The following is a 19,308-nucleotide window of genomic DNA, read 5'->3' on the forward strand; positions in this document are numbered from 1 at the left end:
ATTTGATATGTACTGTTTGTCATCATGCTGACAGAGACTTGGTGACTAACAGCCTGGTCCTCTTCTTCCCCACAGTGCTGCCAACTCGTGCCCCTCCAGTCCCAGGGGAGCGGGCTTGTCCGGCTACAGGATGGGTCGCATCGTCAGCTCTGCAGAGCTACAGCTCATAAACGACAACTCCCAGTCAGAGAACGACAAGGAGGCCTCAGGAGGGGACAGCCCCAAGGTGAGCACCACATACAGAGCATCGCCATTGAACATGCTTTTAGTCTAAGGCTAGGCTTAAATTCATCTGTCTGTGAAACTGGCATTTTTAATTTAGTGGCAATCAGCAGTTGAAACCATAAAATGTTATCCCCGCCACTGTTTTGGTAAAAAGCTGAGGGATGGAGCTGGAGAAATGTAACCACTCTCAAATTTATAGATGGAGCTATGGATGCATGAATTGACCGACCATGATATCAATATAGCTTTAATGTTATGAGGGTGTACAGTGTTTGTTTACATTTACTTTTTTAGTGCTGAGTAGGGTTGCACATTATGGGGAATATTCAGAGGTGGAAACTTTCTGTGGGAATTAACGGGACTATATGGTAATTACCATATCTATGCAAATTAATATTAATGCCATTTAAATGTTTTTTTGCTTGGATATATTTACCATATCATATAGAGACAAACATAAACCCTTTACCTTATCATAAGTAGACTTAATAGCAAATGTTTAAATCCTTCCAATAGAGAATTTTATTAAATAAATTGAACTTTAAATGACTTTTCACATGGGATGATTTCACTGAACAACAAAAGAAAGGGAATATTGAATGATCTCCAATGATCTATCGTATCTCCCAAACAACTTTTTCATCTTCTCTGTCTTCTCCCTGGAACTCCTCAATGTCCACCTCTTGAACATTAGAATCAGAGGCATCATCTTCACTGTCACTTTCCAACCTTGTTGAAGATGACTTGTTGTCAGGCTCAAAATGCCTCAAATTTGCCTGGATGGTCACCAATTTTTTTCAACCCTTGTATTGGTCAGCCTATTGCGTGCTTTGGTGTGTGTTCCCAAACAAGGACCAGTTGCGCTCTGAGGCGGCTGATATTGGTGGGATTTGGAGGATGATGGAGGCAACAGGGGAACGAGCCTCATATGGCTGATGAGATATGTTGGCATGACTGCCATATTGCATCTCTATGCCAAAGCCCTTGCTTGGAAGTTTAGTTCGCCAGACTGCAAATAACCTTGCCCTCATCAAGGCCAAGGTGGCGAGACACGGTAGTGATGACACCATAGGCCATGTTGATCTCTGCACCCGACAGGATGCTCTTGCCGGCATACTTGGGGTCCAACGTATGCGGTGGTGTGTATGGGCTTCAGGCAGATGCCTTCACGCTTTCTGATGTATTTCAGAACTGCAGTTTTCTCTGCTTGGAGCAACAGTGAAGTGGGCAGGGCACTACGGATTTCTTCTCTTACATCTGCAAGCAGAGTCTGAACATCAGACAGGATGGCATTGTCTCCCTCAATCCGTGCAATGGCTACTGTTTTAGGTTTCAGGCTGCTTACCGCTCTCTCCCAAAATACATTACCCAGGAGGATCCTCTTGAAGGGGTTGTCTATATCGGCAGACTGTGATATGTTCTTGGAGAGACTCCTTCCCCTCCAGGAGACTGTCAAACATGATGACATGTTGGGCAGCTTCAATGTGGTGCTCTTATTCTTTTCACTTTGCTTGGTGAGGTAGGTTGCTGCTATAACTTGATGACCCTTCACATACCTAACCATTTCTTTGGCTCTCTTGTAGTGTGTATCCATTGTTTTCAGTGCTATGATGTCCTTGAGGAGCAGATTCATCAATGCATGAGCAGCAAAGCCAATGGGTGTGATGTGAGGGTAGGACTCTCCACTTTAGACCAAGCAGCCTTCATGTTCTTGTCTGTCACCAGTGCAAATACCTTCTGTGGTCCAAGGTCATTGACTGCCTTCAGCTCATCTGCAATGTAGATAAGTGTGGAATACTGGTTGAGGGATGGAGATGTAGTTAATTATTCCTTGCCCTCGAACATTCGACCACCCATCAGAGATGATTGAAATAGTCTGCTTTCTCTATGATTTGCTTGACCTTCACTTGAACTCTGATCTCTGCATCCAGAAACTGAGTAGATAAAGCATGTCTGGTTGGAGGGGTGTATGCTGGGCGAAAAACATTCAGAAATCTCTTCCAATACACATAGCCTGTGAGCGCCAGTTGCATACACAGCTCGAGCAAGACATTAATCAGCATTTCACTGACTTCGTTCCTTCATTGAGTAAAATTATACCCCAGGAGGAATTGTGTTAAGGTGTCTGATTCATCATTTTCACCTCGAATAGAAGTAGAGGGACTTTTGTCAGAGGTTGTTTGTGAACACTGAGGAAATTTTATGCACTTGGCCAGATGATTCTGCTTTGGTGCATTCTTCAGATATGATTTGACACAGTATTTGCAAATGTACACAGCTTTTCCTTCTACATTAGCTGCAGTGAAAAGATATGATTTGACACAGTATTTGCAAATGTACACAGCTTTTCCTTCTACATTAGCTGCAGTGAAATGTCTCCACACGTCAGATAGTGCCCGTGGCATTTTCCTGTAAAGATTAGAAAAAAATGAGTAAAAGACCCCAAATACAATTCCATGTACAGATAAATAGTTAAGCAGTTAGATTAAACAACTCCTTTGTGAGATAAGATGTTTTAAAATGAAACATACATGGAAACAGGTGAATTAACACTCCTCAGTTAGCAGGCTCAAGCAAGCTAAAACCCACATGGTAGAAAAAAACTAACTAGCAGAAATTGTTAACAAGTTAGAAATTATTTAAACACTTTGCTGTAGGCTACTGTTTACTAGTTAACAAAAAATCATGTCATATAAAATATATTCACCCCACCCAGTATTGTAATCAAAATTTACCAGAGAGCATGTAGTCCTTGGCTCAGACAGTGTAGTAGTGTGGGCTCAGTAGCATCTCATTAGTGTGCAAGATCTTGAGAATCAGCTGTACATGTGATGGAAGAATGCACTGTGCATGCAGAGGGTTGCAACTCCATTGAATTGGGGATAGTTTAACCAAAATATGCCACAAGACCTAGAATTGCCTTATGTGTATCCCTCAAAGGTTCACTGTTATAAGTTAACTTTTTAAAAAGAAAAAAAAAAGAATTGAAGCAAAATTCCTGGGCATAACTTCCCATATGGAAAATTTCTGGAAAGTTTCTGCAGCTTTGCAACTCTAGTGCTGAAATAATCACATATTTACTTTATAAATATTTAAAATAGTTAAGTTGTTGGGTATATTACATTTAGTTTTATTTGATTACTTTTTATTAATTCCAAGTCATCTCAACTTTATAGAGCTGCTGTCTGACAAAATGTATTTTAAAAGTTCTTGAGTAAATAAGGCATACTTTTACAACTTCTGAATATCAACTATCAATCACTTAGAGCATGTATTTTCATGTAGAGATACCTCCCAAAGCAACTGCTCCCTATGCCTCTCACTCACATGTCTTCTGTCTCTTCTCTCCCTCTGTGTGCCCCACACTGACTGGACAAGTTGGCGAGAAATAGTTTATGGTCATGTTGGTTAATTACTGCGCTAATATATGTAGAATATTGGCTTGTTGGAAACTACAACTACCATATCACACAGTTTGGACTTGATCTGATATCTCTATTGGTTAAAAATAAACATCTCTGATGTTTCGGTTAATTGCTCAACACTACTTTGTTTACAAACATCGGAGTAAAACAAGTTTGTTTGGATGGGGTATGACAGTTGAACTAAGCTCGAGGCATTTATAAGTTATATTCTTCAAGAATCAATGGGTACTGCAACTGCAGATTGCCCTTTTTTAAATAAGTGCACACTTGAAGTAATTGGAGAGGAAAGGTCGTCATGTGTCTGCCTGTTTTGGCATTTTAACTGATGCATGTGACAAAACAAACCCATGGTTGTCATCAAATGTAATTTGTCACATGCTTCTTAGACTAACAGTGAAATGCTTACTTATGGATTATTTTCCAACAATGCAGAGTTAAAGATGAGAGGAAAAATAATATACAAAATTGAGAGACACGAAGAATAAAAACTCAGTGAATTAGAAATAGCATGGCTATACATATAGGGAGTACCCGTACTGAGTCGTACGAGGTAATTGAGGTGCCTATGAAATGTACATACCGATAGGGATAAAGTGACTTGGCAACAGGATAGATAATGGGCAGCAGCAGATGTGCAAAAAAAAGTTAGTGACTAAGTGCAAAAAAGGGTGAATGCAGTTAGTCCTGGTAGATATTTGATTAGCTATTTAGCAGTCTTCTTTCGATGTCTTATGTCTCGGGGGTAGAAGGGTCCTGTTGATTTCAGACATGGCGCATTGGTACTGCTTGCCGTGCAGTAGCAGAGCGAACAAGTCTGGCTTGGGTGGGTGGCTGTCTTTGACAATGTTCTGGGCCTTCCTCTGACACTGACTGGTAGAGAGGCCCCAAGTGAGTCAAGATGGTGCAGCTGTAGAACTTTTAGAGGATCTGAGGGCCAAATCTTTTCGGCCTCCTGAGGGGGAAGAGGCGTTGTCGTGCCCTCTTCACGACTGTTGGTGTGTGTGGACGATGATAGATCCTTTGATGTGGACACATGAACTTGAACCTCCACTACAGCCCTGTTGATGTGAATGGGAGTGTGCTCACCTCTACGTTTCCTCTAGTCCACGATCAACTAATTTGTCTTAGATGTTGAGGGAAAGGTTGTTGTCCTTGTCCTGTGAATTGGAGTGTGTCCAGGGTTTCTGAGATGATGTTGATGTGAGTCATGACCAGCCTTTCAACGCATTTGATAGCTACAGATGTGAGTGCTACTGGGCCCTTGTCATTTAGACAGGTTACCTTGGCATTCTTGGGCACAGGGACTATGCTGCCCTACCAAGCAAAAAGGCAGTAACTGCTCATAGCGTGGTACTGAGAAATGTTTTTTATTTACGTTGGTTTCACAGTAACTTTATGCAGTTACTGCTAACGTGACCCACATTTTCTCCAAAACACAATACAATAGAGGCAGGATACTTGTCCACATGATTAAGCATATATTTAATGTAGTAAAAAATGACAAATTTTTGACCAAATGAGCAGTTACTGCCTTTTTGATTGGTAGGGCAGAATTGTGGTCTGCTTGAAACATGTATGTATTACAGGGAGAGGTTGAACATATCAGTGAAGACCTTTTCCTGCTTGGCAGCTCATGCTCTGAAGACGTGTCCTGGTAATCTGTCTGGCCTTGTGAATGTTTATCTGTTTAAAGGTCTTACTCACATTGGCTATGGAGTGTGATCACACAGTCATTTGGAACAGATGGTTCAGTGTATCTTGCCTCAAAGCAAGCATACATTTACATTTAAGTCATTTGGCAGACGCTCTTATCCAGAGCGACTTACAAATTGGTGAATTCACCTTATGACATCCAGTGGAACAGCCACTTTACAATAGTGCATCTAAATCATTTAAGGGGGGGGGTGAGAAGGATTACTTTATCCTATCCTAGGTATTCCTTAAAGAGGTGGGGTTTCAGGTGTCTCCGGAAGGTGGTGATTGACTCCGCTGTCCTGGCGTCGTGAGGGAGTTTGTTCCACCATTGGGGGCCAGAGCAGCGAACAGTTTTGACTGGGCTGAGCGGGAACTGTACTTCCTCAGTGGTAGGGAGGCGAGCAGGCCAGAGGTGGATGAACGCAGTGCCCTTGTTTGGGTGTAGGGCCTGATCAGAGCCTGGAGGTACTGCGGTGCCGTTCCCCTCACAGCTCCGTAGGCAAGCACCATGGTCTTGTAGCGGATGCGAGCTTCAACTGGAAGCCAGTGGAGAGAGCGGAGGAGCGGGGTGACGTGAGAGAACTTGGGAAGGTTGAACACCAGACGGGCTGCGGCGTTCTGGATGAGTTGTAGGGGTTTAATGGCACAGGCAGGGAGCCCAGCCAACAGCGAGTTGCAGTAATCCAGACGGGAGATGACAAGTGCCTGGATTAGGACCTGCGCCGCTTCCTGTGTGAGGCAGGGTCGTACTCTGCGGATGTTGTAGAGCATGAACCTACAGGAACGGGCCACCGCCTTGATGTTAGTTGAGAACGACAGGGTGTTGTCCAGGATCACGCCAAGGTTCTTAGCGCTCTGGGAGGAGGACACAATGGAGTTGTCAACCGTGATGGCGAGATCATGGAACGGGCAGTCCTTCCCCGGGAGGAAGAGCAGCTCCGTCTTGCCGAGGTAAGAAAGCATTTAGCTCGTCTGGTAGGCTCATATCACTGGGCAGCTCATGGCTAGGTTTCCCTTCGTAACCTGTGATAGTTTGTAAGCCCTACCACATCCGACGTGTGTCAGAGCTGGTGTAGTACGGTTTGATCTTAGTTCTGTATTGACGCTTTGCTTGTTTGATGGTTCGTTGGAGGGTGTAGTGAAATTTCTTACGAGCATTTGGGTTTGTCCCGCTCCCTGAAAGCAGCAACTCTAGCCTTTAGCTCAGTGCTGATGTTGCCAGTAATCCATGTCTTCTGGTTGGGACAGTCACTGTGGGCACGTTGTTTGAGTTTGTTTTATTTTTACAGGGACAGTGTACATTAATCAACGTTTCAGTCAAAGTGCCGGTTTCAGCCAAAGTGCAAATTTTCAACCACAGTCCCTGGGAAGGTTGTCGATGCACTTATTAATGATGCCAGTGACTGATGCCATCGGCTGAATCATGGTACATATTCCAGTCTGTGCCTTCAAAACAGTCCTGTAGCTTAGCATCTGCTTCACGGACCACTTCCGGTCACTTGAGTGAGCTTTTGCTTGTAAGCAGGAATCAAGAGGATAGAGGTATGGTCAGATTTGCTAAATGGAAAGAGGGATGTATATGCATTTCTGTGTTTGGAGTAAAGGTGATCTAGAGGTTTTTTCACTTCTAGTTGCACAGGTGACATGCTGGTACAAATGAGGTAAAACGTATTTCAGTTTCCTGCATTAAAATCACGGCCACTAGGAATGCCACCTCTGGCTGAGCATTTTCTTATTTGCTTATGGTCGGTCTTATACAGCTCATCGAGTCCAGTCTTATTGCCAGCATCGGTTTATGGTGGTCGAAAAATATAATGATAACTCTCTTGGTAAATAGTATGGTCTACAGCTTATCATAAGGTATTCTAACGTGAGCAGAACCTCAGACGCACACCCCCTCCCCTGAGCTTTCCTGATGCTGCCGTTCTGTCATGCCGATGTATAGAAAAACCAGCTAGATTAATATTTTCCTTGTTCCACCACGACTTCAGAGAAACACAGGATAATAGCTTTTCAGATCACGTTGATGGGATAGTCTCAAACAGAGCTCGTCCAGTGATTTCATGTTAGCCAGTAGTGACACCTACTTCTTAGTGTCAGGGATTTGGGCCTGGTCTGGGATAATCAATATGTCCTTCGACTCATTGCACTAAAAGTCCTCATCCAAATCGAGGTTGGTGATGGATTTTCTGGTTTCCAGAAGCTCTTTTCAGTCATAGGAAACGATGGTGTAAACATTATGTACAAAAAAGTTAAGATCAACGCCCAAAAACACAAAATAGTTCAATTGTCCAGGAGCCCGTGAAACGGCTACTATTCCCTCCAGTGCCATTGCTCACTATGTGCTATGCTACCAAGTAAATGTCACCCTTTCTTCCTTCCTCTTCTTCTTCCCTTTAGGATGATTCCAAACCGCCATACTCATATGCACAACTGATAGTCCAAGCCATTACAATGGCACAGGACAAGCAGCTCACACTAAACGGAATATACACTCACATCACCAAAAACTACCCCTACTACAGGACTGCAGACAAAGGCTGGCAGGTGAGAAATGGCGTCTTTCAATACAAATAATTTCATTGAAAATGGTGCATGTGAGGGAAAAGATCTGAACCTGTTTTGAATAGCATTAGGATTCCACCACATGGTTATATTTGAAATATCTCAAAAACCAGAGCATAGCCCCTTGATTTTTTTCCACATTTTCTTGTTTCAACATGGATCAACATTGTAGTTATTCCACAATACTAACTTAATTGACAGGGAAAAGATGTCTGTACAGAATAAAAAATATACCAGAACATCCATCCTGTTTTCAAATGGGCACTAAAGTAATACTTGCCAAAGCAATTCACTTTTTGTCCTGAATACAAAGTGTTTGGGGCAAATCCAATACAACACATTACTGAGTACCACACTATATTTTCAAGCATAGTGGTGGCTGCATCATATTATGGGTATGATTGTAATTGTTAAGAACTGGGGAATAAATGGAATGGAGCTAAACACAGGCATAATCCTAGAGCAGGGGTACTCTACTCTTACCTTATGAGTTCCAGAGCCTCCTGGTTTACAGTTCTATCTGATAATTAATTGCCCAGGTCTAAATCAGTTCCTGATTAGAGGGGAACGATGGAAAAAATGCAGTGGAACTGGTTTTGAGGTCGAGGGTCCTAGAGGAACACCTGTTTCTCTCCGACACTGGGAGATGAATTCACCTTTCAGCAGGATAGTAATCTAAAACAAGGCCAAATCTTCACTGGAGTTGCTTACCAAGTAGTCTGTGAATGAGGCGGAGTTACAGTTTTGACTTAAATCTGCTTTAAAATCTATGGCAAGACCTGAAAAATGCTTGTCTAGCAATGATCAACAACCAATTTTGACAGAGCTTGGAAAATTTTGAAAAGCGTAATGGGCAAGTGTTGCACAATCCAGGTGTGGAAAGCTCTTAGAGACGTACCCAGAAAGACTCAAAGCCTTAATTGCTGTCAAAGTATTAACTTGCTTGTGAATAATTATGTAAATTTGATTACTATTTAATTTTCAATCGGTTAGCAAATATTTCTAAAAACCGGTTTATTGTGTGTAGATGGGTGAGACTTTTTAAATACATTTTGAATTCAAGCTGTAACACAACAAAATGTGGAATAAGTAAAGGGAATGAATGAATGAATACTTTCTGAAGGCATTGTATATTAAGATGTGCTTTGACTAATATGCAACCTTGTAAAAGTGCACATTCACTTTGGCTTCAAACTGAAGGGCAGAACATGGCTTATCCCATCTGTTTCCAAGTTGTTTTTGAGCATGTGCCATTGAACTGTGACGTGAATAACAGCCTTGGCTGCAGTGTGTTCGTACTAACACGACGGCGTATTCTGTTGTAGAACTCGATCCGTCACAATCTGTCACTGAACCGCTACTTTATTAAAGTAGCCAGATCGCAGGAGGAACCAGGCAAGGGCTCGTTCTGGAGGATAGACCCGTCCTCAGAGGGCAAGCTCATGGAGCAGGCCTTCAGGAAACGAAGGCCGCGGGGTGTGCCCTGCTTCAGGACCCCCCTCGGGCCCCTCTCCTCCAGGTATGGACCTACTCACTCTCTCAGGTTTCAGTCACTCGATGAGCTCGCTGCATGCTTTACTGCAGGGGTCTCCATCCGGTCGCTCGCAGCCCATCTATCCACAAATCCACATTGACATTATCCCATCCCTAGTTAGTTCCAGTTGGCCTAAAAAAGCCAAATGTAACACTATCTGCCAATTAATTTCCAGCAATAGTTCCCCTGTATGTCTGTGTAGTGCACACATTTCTCTTCCATTCACTTTGTGTAGCCAGTAAGACAGAATGATAACTGTCTTCAGGGTAGACGGTAGGCTTGGGCGGCATATCGTATACCGGGGTATTTGGAAACAGCCATGGCATGGTTTTTAAATACCATTGAAACATTCTTTTAAGTATTTCAATATGTTTTTTATATTTTGTTACACAAACTGACTGCAGGTATTTACTTAAAGTAATATTTTAGGAGATGAAGCATATTGTTTTCTTAATTTCACCTGTCACATTATTTTACATTATGAAGCATAGTTCCCAGAACAGTTGAGCCAGTCATGTGGAGCGGCAGGTAGGTGGTTAGAGTTGGGCAAGTAACCGAAAGGTTGCTAGATCGAATCCCTGAGATGCCAAGGTAAAAATCTGTTCTGCTCCTGAACAAGGCAGGTACCAACTGATCTTAAGCCATCATTGTAAATAAGAATTTGTTCTCAACTTCTTACAGCTGAAATCCCGTTAACGGTAATCGATTTGACAACAGCCAGTGAAAGTGCAGGGCGCCAAATTCAAACAATCTCTTAATTAAAATACCTCAAACATACAAGTATTATACCACATTTTAAAGAAACTTGTTGTTAATCCCACCACAGTGTCCGATTTCAAAAAGGCTTTACGACGAAAGTATATGTATGTTAGGTCAGCGCCTAGTCACAAAAAAAAACAGCCATTTTCCAGCCAACGAGAGGAGTTACAAAAAGCAGAAATGGAGATGAAAATGTATCACAAATCTTTGATCTTCATCAGATGGCACTCATAGGACTTCATGTTACACAATCCATGTATGATTTGTTAAAGTTCATATTTATATCCCAAAATCTGTTTACATTGGCACGTTATGTTCAGTAATGTTTTGCCTCCAAAACATCCAGTGATTTTGCAGAGCCACATTCATTTACAGGAATACTCATCATAAACGTTGATAAAAGATACAAGTGTTATGCATAGAATTAAAGATATTCTTCTCCTTAATGCAACCGCTGTGTCAGATTTCAAAAAAGCTTTACGGCAAAAGCACACAATGCGATAATCTGAGTACAGCGCTCAGCCACCATACAGATACCCACCATGTTGTGGAGTCAACAAAAGTCAGAAATAGCATTATAATTATTCACTTACCTTTTGATTATCTTCATCGGAATGAACTCCCAGGAATCCCAATTCCACAATAAATGTTTGATAAAGTCCATTTATGTCCAAACACCTCCTTTTTGTTTGTGCATTTAGTCCAGTAATCCAAATGCACAACGCGTGAGCACTAAGTCCAGAGGAAAAGTCAAAGTTCTATTACAGTTCGTAGAAACATGTCAAACAATGTACAGAATCAATCTTTAGGATATTTTTATCAGAAATCTTCAATAATGTTTCAACAATTCCTTTGTCTATAGAAATGAAAAGGAACAGAGCTCGTGCTCACGGCTGTGCGCGTGACTAAACTAAAGGCTTTCAACCAGACCACAGGTTCAAACAGCTCTCATTATCCCCCCCCTTCACAGTAGAAGCCTGAAACAAAGTTCTAAAGACTGTTGACATCTAGTGGAAGCCTTAGGAAGTGCAATCGGATCAAATTTACACTGTTTACTGGATAGGCAATGACTTGAAAAACTACAAACTTCAGATTTCCCACTTCCTGGTTGGATTTTTCTCAGGTTTTTGCCTGCCATATGGGTTCTGTTATACTCAGACATTATTCAAACAGTTTTAGAAACTTCGGTGCTTTCTATCCAAATCTACTAATAATATGCATATCTTAGCTTCTGGGCCTGAGTAGCAGGCAGTTTACTCTGGGCGCGCTTTTCATCCGAATGTGGAAACAGCACCTCCCAGCCATAAGAAGTTAACCGACTTGCCTAGTCAAATAAATGTTAAATTAAAATGTGTTTGTTTGTAAATAGCACAATGGGAGAAAGTGTGAGCAGTTGGTTCCAGCTGTGTATTGACAGGGGTCGTCTTTTATATTGCCAGTCAAGTGTTGTTTTTTTTCCAATAGAGGGATCAGGGACGTGCAGCTATAGTTTTCCTTCGCAGAAAACACATTCGGCAGAAAATAGCTTCATTTTCATCAGATGACAACCAAAGTGCAGCGCTATTTAGCAAGTAAATGGGCTTACAATGAAAAAACAAGGTATTTTTGCAAAAAAAAGCTGCTACATTTCCTAATGTTTTGCTTAAAGTTAGTTAATCTTGCATTTTAATGGAGAAAAGGAGTCTGGCTACACTGAGTAAAGTACTGGAGAAAAGTAGCTCAACATCAGTCAGTGCTATCTGCTGATAGGTTTTCTATGAATTCTCATCCGAGTGGAGACATGCAACTGAAGCACAAAATGTGTGATGCTGAGCAGAAATTACAATAAGAAGCATATTACATCTGCGTTTACAAAACGCAGCAAGATAACACAATTTTTTTCCAGTGTGAGGAAAAAGCAGAATTCTGCGTTAAAGCACAATACTATGTTTAATTTGCTAATTATTGAAGTACGTGGCTGAATTAATAGGGTGACGGGGCATCATATAGTGTTAGCTTTCTCCCTTGTTTGAGAACTCAAAGCCCTTTGGATAAGTTAGCGGCAGCTGTACAAATATCTTGATTTCCTTGTGCCTTTTCTCCTCTCCATTCTCGGCCGTCTTCTCTTCCCCAGGCCCGTTGCCCTAGTGACTCCAGACTCCACACAGACACAGCATGTACACATGCTGCAGCAGAGCTAGTACTGTTTGTTCTTCAGACAAGCATGTTTCAAAACTTTGTTCATTTGTGCACGGTCTCATTTGCTTTTAAATGTCCAAACTCACCAAAAATGCCATTCAGTAGCTCCTATCTAGGAAATCCAGCTCATAAAGTTATACGTGCACGTCTTTGCAATTCATTTATATTATAATACCGTATATCCCGGGATGCAATCAAGACGGTATGACAATGTGAAAGTATGGATACTGCCCAACTCTAGGAGACAAAAAAAATACTTTCCCCAAAACCTTCTCAATTAAATGTTAACAGCAAAACAGGCTTACCTGGCAGAGTTCTATCATGATTATTTGATCAATCGGATGGGCTTTTTTCTCTCTCGCAAAATTCTCAATTAAAGTGGTATTGCATGCAAATCAGAAATTTAAAAAAAAATCCAGGACCCAAAAATGGTCTTCAAATGTGATTTTTAGTATTGGCGTGGACTCAGAACATCACATTTCATTGTTTCTCTAAGAATAATTGTAATTTTGAGTGAAACACGATAAAAAACCCAACCGGGAAAAATATAGCAGGACTGAATTTGGGAAAATACTGTGTATTTGAAGGTAGGATTTTTTTTTTGTATTTTGCGATAGGTTTCATAATTTAAAGTAGCTCTCATGATATAAAAGGTTGGACACCTCAGCTTTACTGTTAGATTGGCATGTTTGTGCCATCGCCTTGTGGCCATATGTGGTCACTATAATATTCCCATTGGGAAAGTGTGACTCGGGTGGTAAATTTCAATGCATATGTAAATCTAGAGCATTTTTAAAGCCTATCTGCTTTTCCCTTTCACAGGAGTGCCCCAGTCTCCCCTAATCACTCTGGGGTGCTCTCGGCCCACTCGAGTGGGGTGCAGACCCCTGACAGCCTATCCCGAGAGGGTTCCCCTGTCCCCATGGAACCAGAGCCCGCTCCGGCCCCGCCCCCTGGCACGGCAGTCCAGCCCAAACTAGCTGTCATCCAGGAGGCCCGCTTTGCACAGAGTACACCAGGTGAGAGACGCCCATTTTTGTCCAATCACATTGTTAGGATTGGAGAAGACTCCCATGTACAAATGTGCAGTCGTCACATGTGGATCCTCCGTTAAAGAAAGCTATTGTTTGTCCAGGCTCTCCTCTCAACAGCCAGCCGGTGCTCATCACGGTTCAGCGTCAGTTACCTCAGACCATAAAGCCGGTGACCTATGCCGTGGCCACGCCTGTGACTACCAGCACCAACCAGAACCAGCAGCCCGTCATGCAGACGGTGCACGTTGTCCACCAGATCCCTGCCATGTCTGTCACCAGCGTGGCCGAGCTCAGCACCGCCAACACCTACACAGTGGCCACCCCCACCATGGTCACCCTCCAGACTGAGCCCCAGGAGAACGGAGACTACTCAGAGGCCAAAGGTGAGGGGATGGTGTAGTATGTGTGTGTAGATGGACAGATTGTGTTGACTCAAGGTAGTAGTGGTTTCAGCCAGGTTTACATAGGTCTGTTTTACACTTGACCAAGGCACCTGTGTATATGTGTTGTCTTAGTAAATGTGAAATGTATCTTATGTTGATCAGTTATTGTAGTGCTTGTTTGGTGTTATGTTATTAGACATATTTTTTTCCTATGTTTGTCTCTAGTAAAAGTAGAATCTGTTCCAACCATCACCCACGCCTCTATAGGCGGTGGCAGTCGCATCATCCAGACGACCCAGTCGGCCACGCCCTTTAAGACGCTGACCTTAGTGCAGCAGCAGCCGGCCCTGGGCCAGCACCAGCTCCCCATAAAGACCATCGCACAGAACGGCACCCACCTGATGCCAATGCAGGCCGCTGCAGGTGAGACACTGGCTTAGAATAGATCCGGTCAAAGCACTTTATCCGCATCTGTAGCCTACCACAGCTCTGGCCCCATCTGTAGCCTACCACAGCTCTGGCCCCATCTGTAGCCTACCACAGCTCTGGCCCCATCTGTAGCCTACCACAGCTCTGGCCCCATCTGTAGCCTATCACTGCTCTGGCCCCATCTGTGGCCTACCACTGCTCTGGCCCCATCTGTAGCCTACCACTGCTCTGGCCCCATCTGTAGCCTACCACAGCTCTGGCCCCATCTGTAGCCTACCACTGCTCTGGCCCCATCTGTAGCCTACCACTGCTCTGGCCCCATCTGTAGCCTACCACTGCTCTATCCGCATCTGTAGCCTACCACTGCTCTATCCGCATCTGTAGCCTACCACTGCTCTGGCCCCATCTGTAGCCTACCACTGCTCTGGCCCCATCTGTAGCCTACCACTGCTCTGGCCCCATCTGTAGCCTACCACTGCTCTGGCCCCATCTGTAGCCTACCACTGTTGTGAGTAGTCCCTGTTTGTTTAATTAACTAGAATTCATGCAGCATACTTGTCAGTGCTGCTCTGCAGTGTGTTTGTGTATCTCGAAGGGCCATATGAATCCCTGTCTGGCTGGAGTTTCCTACACTGTTTAGAAAAGTACACTTTTTGGCATATGTTCTAAGACATTAGATTACTTAGTATTCCAACAATTTCCGGCACTGAAATATTTCTATTTTTTTCCTCTTCTTCCTCCCTATGTTCAGCCACAGCTGTTGCGAGTCCTCTCCACTTGCTGGCCACTCACGCCTCCGCTTCAGCCTCCCTCCCGACCAAACGACAGAACGGAGCCCAGGCTGGCAGCGATCAGCCCAACGCTAAGCGCATCAAAACAGAGGAAGGGGACAGCGCCACCGCAACACGCGTAGCAGATACGGACTCGTCGGCAGCCAATGACCAAGCCAGCCACCACAACTAGTCTTCTACAACAACACCACCATCTTGTTTGTTTTTTCTCCTTTCCTACCATTTATTTCCCCCTTCTTCCATTGACTCCCAAGGTGCCAAAAGGAGAGGATTTTCAGTTGGTTTAACCATTGTAGAGGATTGGAAAATATGACCACCCCTTTAAAAAAAAAAAGACTGAAGAGAATATTTAGTTGAGATTTGAAAAAAGGACAACTAGGACAAAGTAGAACTCTAATTTGAAGGTACCCCTGTGAGACATCGCCACGGAGGAGGATGACGACTACTCCAAGACCACAGGAAGCCTTAAGAACAATTAACCTTTAACATGATGAGCTGAACTTTGACCACCTGCAGCGAGCAGTTTGACTGAGGCCCATGTTAGCCCGGCGGTCGCACGGTACCTGTCTCAACTACCTCAGTGCAGATTGGGGGCCACGGTCAAGGGCACCACTCAACGGACCCATGGGATGACTGGACGAAGTGACCAACTAGCAGCATGAGAAGCATTTGACCCAAACATGACAATTCCTGGACCTTTGGCAGCTAGCCTTTCATATACTGACCTAGCCTTATTGCTGCTGTAAGTAGAAATTCAGTATTTTGTTGTTCATATGTGGACCATAGGATCTGTTTTGGATGTATTTTCATTTATATAGGTAAAAAAAGTGCTAATAATTGAAATCAAGAAAGCATTACAGCAGTGGGGTCTGCCATTTCAATCACTCCACCTGAACTTCAACATTCTCGCTGTTACTTTGTATGTGGACTTTTTTTCTGTTCAGTGTAGTTTCTTTTTACAATTCTATCAATGGAGTGTTTTTTTCCCCCCCTGTCAATTCCACGTTCTGTCATATCCAAATCAATTTGCTTTGTTACACTTACATATGTTCATACTTGCACAGATAACCAGTAAGATATAAACATATTAATTCCATGTGTAGTTGATCAGATGCCTCCTCATCGAGCTTTCATGTAACAGACTACAGAAAAGTACCTGAGCCGTTAACGCTTGAATCCTTAGTTGAAACTATACCAAAAGTGGTGACTCTGCCTGTTTTTGGTCAAAAGCTGAGGGATGGGCCTGGAGAAATGTAACCACTCTCAGATTGACAGACGGGGCTATGGATGCAAGGACTGACGATCTATGATATCAGAATTGTGGTTTTAACCATGTTTTGAGACTATACCGTGTGCTTTACATTTACATCGTTTACAAACATTGGCGTAAGAACAAGTTTATATTTTGATGGGGTACGAGAGTTGAACTAAGCTCATTAGGCGTTTAAGTTATTCAAGATTAGATGGGTATATATCATTCATTTAAGTCAGAAAATGGATGTAGCAACTAAGGATTCTAGCTTTAACTGTACATTTAACAGAAGAAAAGAGCTGTTTAAAACCAGAACAGATCTGCAGTTGGTAAAATGTTTTTTTTTCTCGTTATCCTGGGCTGTGGTGACTTCGGTGTGTGGACAGACCCTTTGCTTGATTATTTAATTCTATTCCAACAACCTGATGAGTCTGTCTTCAGATTGTATATGTTCCAAACTAAAGAAGATACAAGTGATGGATATTTGTTCCGCTTCAGTGGATAAATGCTTTTTTTTATTTTATATAAATTAATTTAAAACCTTTCACTCTCTATTTTACTTGTCCAAAGGTTTCACCACAACAGTGATCAGATCTTCTGCTCTCAGTATCCATTTAATTCACAGATGTTTCAGAGACAACGCGCTAGAGCAGCTGATGGCAGACTACTTAGAAGCAGCTCATGGCCATTCTATTTCCTCTGACCAGATTATCCTCCTCCAATTATACATGTTGAATCGCTGCTGTTCATCAACACCTAGCAGGTGATTGCTAACGTCATGCCACCCGTTCCTTTTAGCCGTTAATCTTTCTGGTGTTCCCCCCTAACAATACAACTAGAGAATGACACACCCATGGCCTCTTTTGCTGAGGATTTGCCATTTAGCACACAAGAAATTCACTTGTGATTGAAGGGTTATTTCGTTGCCTTTTGACAGCTTCCGTAGGGAAATTCAAGATCTGCAAAATTAGACATGCTTTCTTTTAAACCCCTTTTATTGTATTGGTCGTTGTCAAAATCCTAATTCACACAGTGTCCCAATTGACCACCGAGGGGTGGTATTGCCATAGTAAGCCAAACCTGTCTTCACATAACAGTGTGCACAAAACAAGATCTCCTTCCTAATACTGAGTTGCGGAACCCCCTCCCAGCACTTTGCCTTCAGAACAGACTCAATTCGTCAAGGCATGGACTCTAAAATGCGTCGAAAGCATTCCACAGGGATTCCACAAGCATTTCGCTACACCCGCAATAACATCTGCTAAATGTGTATGTGACCAATACGATTTGATTTGTTGACTCCACAGTTGCTTCCCACAGTTGTGTCAAGTTGACTGAATGTCCTTTTGGTGGTGGACTATTCTTGATACACATGGGAAATTGAGCGTGAAAAACCAAGCAGCGTTACAGTTCTTGACAAACTGGTGCACCTAGCACTTACTACCATAACCTGTTCAAGGGCACTAATTATTTTGTCTTGCCCGTTCACCCTCAATGGCACACATACACAATCTGTCACAATTGACTCGAGGCTTAAAAAATATTCTTTAACCTGTCACCTCCCCTTCATCTACACTGATTTTAAGTAGATGACAAGTGACCTCAATTAATGAATTGTAGCTTTCAGCTAGATTCACCTGGTCAGTCTGTAATGGAAAGAGCAGATGTTCCTAATGATATGTACACTGTGTGACCTGGCGCCAAACATGTAAAACAAGCAACATTTGCATGCTGGACTAAAATGCTTCACACATTAGTATGATTCTGTCATACTAAATTTTGGCATGACATTGTTACATTGTCATAGCCGGGGTTTGTTAGAATTCCAGCTTGGTGTTAGGTGTGTGAGTTTGTGATTTCAATTTGGCTTTACTTTCTTTCCGACCATATGCCCCTAGAATGCTCGTGTCAGATTTGTATGACTTCACAAGCAACAATTAATGCAGTCATGACACGCATGCTAAATGAAACTCAATGCTTGTCTTTCATCCTAATAGCAAAGCCAACTCAAACGGGAGTGCAAGTTGGAAATGTAGGTTATCAAGCAGGTTCTAGATACTGTGCCATCAAAGTATTCATGCCCGTTGACTTAGTCCACATTTTGAGTCAATTCAAAATGGATTCAGTTTTTTCTTCTCGTTTTGAGACATTTTTGTGAATTTAAAAGAGAATATATGAATATATTTACCTAGATACAGTGAGTGCATTCGGAAAGTATTCAGACCTCAACGTTTTCCACATTTGTTACGTTACAGACTTATTCTAAAATTGATTAAATCATTTTTCCCCCTCATCAATCTACACACAATACTCCATAATGACAAAGCAAAAAAAAAAACATTTTTTAGAAATACCTTATTTACGTAAGTATTCAGACCCTTTGCTATTGGCAATCTAAATTGAGCTCAGGTGTATACTGTTTCTGTTGATAGTCCTTGCTGTTTCTATGACTTGACTGGAGTCCACCTGCAGTAAATTCAATTGATAGGACATTAATTGGAAAGACACACACCTGTCTATATAAGGTCCCACAGTTGACAGTGCATGTCAGAGCACAAACCAAGCCAAGAGTTTGAAGGAATTAGTCATCCGATGGTCACTGACAGAGCTCCAGAGTTCATTTGTGGAGATGGGAGAACTTTCCAGAAGGACAATCATCTCTGCTACACTTCACCAATCAGGTCTTTATGGTAGATTGGCCAGACGGAAGCCACTCCTCAGTAAAAGGCACATGACAGCCCACTTGGAGTTTGCCAAAAGAACCTCAAGGACTCTCGGACAATGAGAAACAACATTATCTGGTCTGATGAAACCAAGATTGAACTCTTTGGCTTGAATGCCAAGCATCACTTCTGGAGGAAACCTGGCACCATCCCTACGGTGAATCATGGTGGTGGCAGCTTCATGCTGTGGGGATGTTTTTTAGTGGCAGGGACTGGGAGACTAGTCAGGATCGAGAGAAAGATGAAAGGAGCAAACTACAAAGAGATTCTTGATGAAAACCTGCTCCAGAGTGCTCAGGACCTCACTGGGGAGAA

General features: G+C 42.7%; 1 protein-coding gene across 2 annotated transcripts in view; it reads left to right on the forward strand.

Moving 5' to 3' along the window:
* The window catches only part of LOC135555385 (forkhead box protein K2-like), a 29,992-nt gene extending 13,177 nt beyond the window's left edge, over positions 1–16,815 (forward strand). Inside the window, exons 3-9 of one of the 2 annotated variants that reach the window (XM_064987761.1) lie at positions 76–226; positions 7,746–7,892; positions 9,236–9,429; positions 13,204–13,400; positions 13,517–13,798; positions 14,066–14,221; positions 14,979–16,815. In XM_064987761.1, coding sequence (XP_064843833.1) covers positions 76–226; positions 7,746–7,892; positions 9,236–9,429; positions 13,204–13,400; positions 13,517–13,798; positions 14,066–14,221; positions 14,979–15,190 — 1,339 coding nt within the window. In that variant the 3' untranslated portion in view covers positions 15,191–16,815. Of the gene's footprint in view, positions 1–75; positions 227–7,745; positions 7,893–9,235; positions 9,430–13,203; positions 13,401–13,516; positions 13,799–14,023; positions 14,222–14,978 lie in introns of both variants that reach the window. The other variant, XM_064987759.1, reaches the window with a different exon arrangement.
* Positions 16,816–19,308: the final 2,493 nt, after the last annotated feature.

The sequence above is a fragment of the Oncorhynchus masou genome, chromosome 15 (genome assembly GCF_036934945.1).
Source record: "Oncorhynchus masou masou isolate Uvic2021 chromosome 15, UVic_Omas_1.1, whole genome shotgun sequence".
NCBI lineage: Eukaryota > Metazoa > Chordata > Actinopteri > Salmoniformes > Salmonidae > Oncorhynchus > Oncorhynchus masou.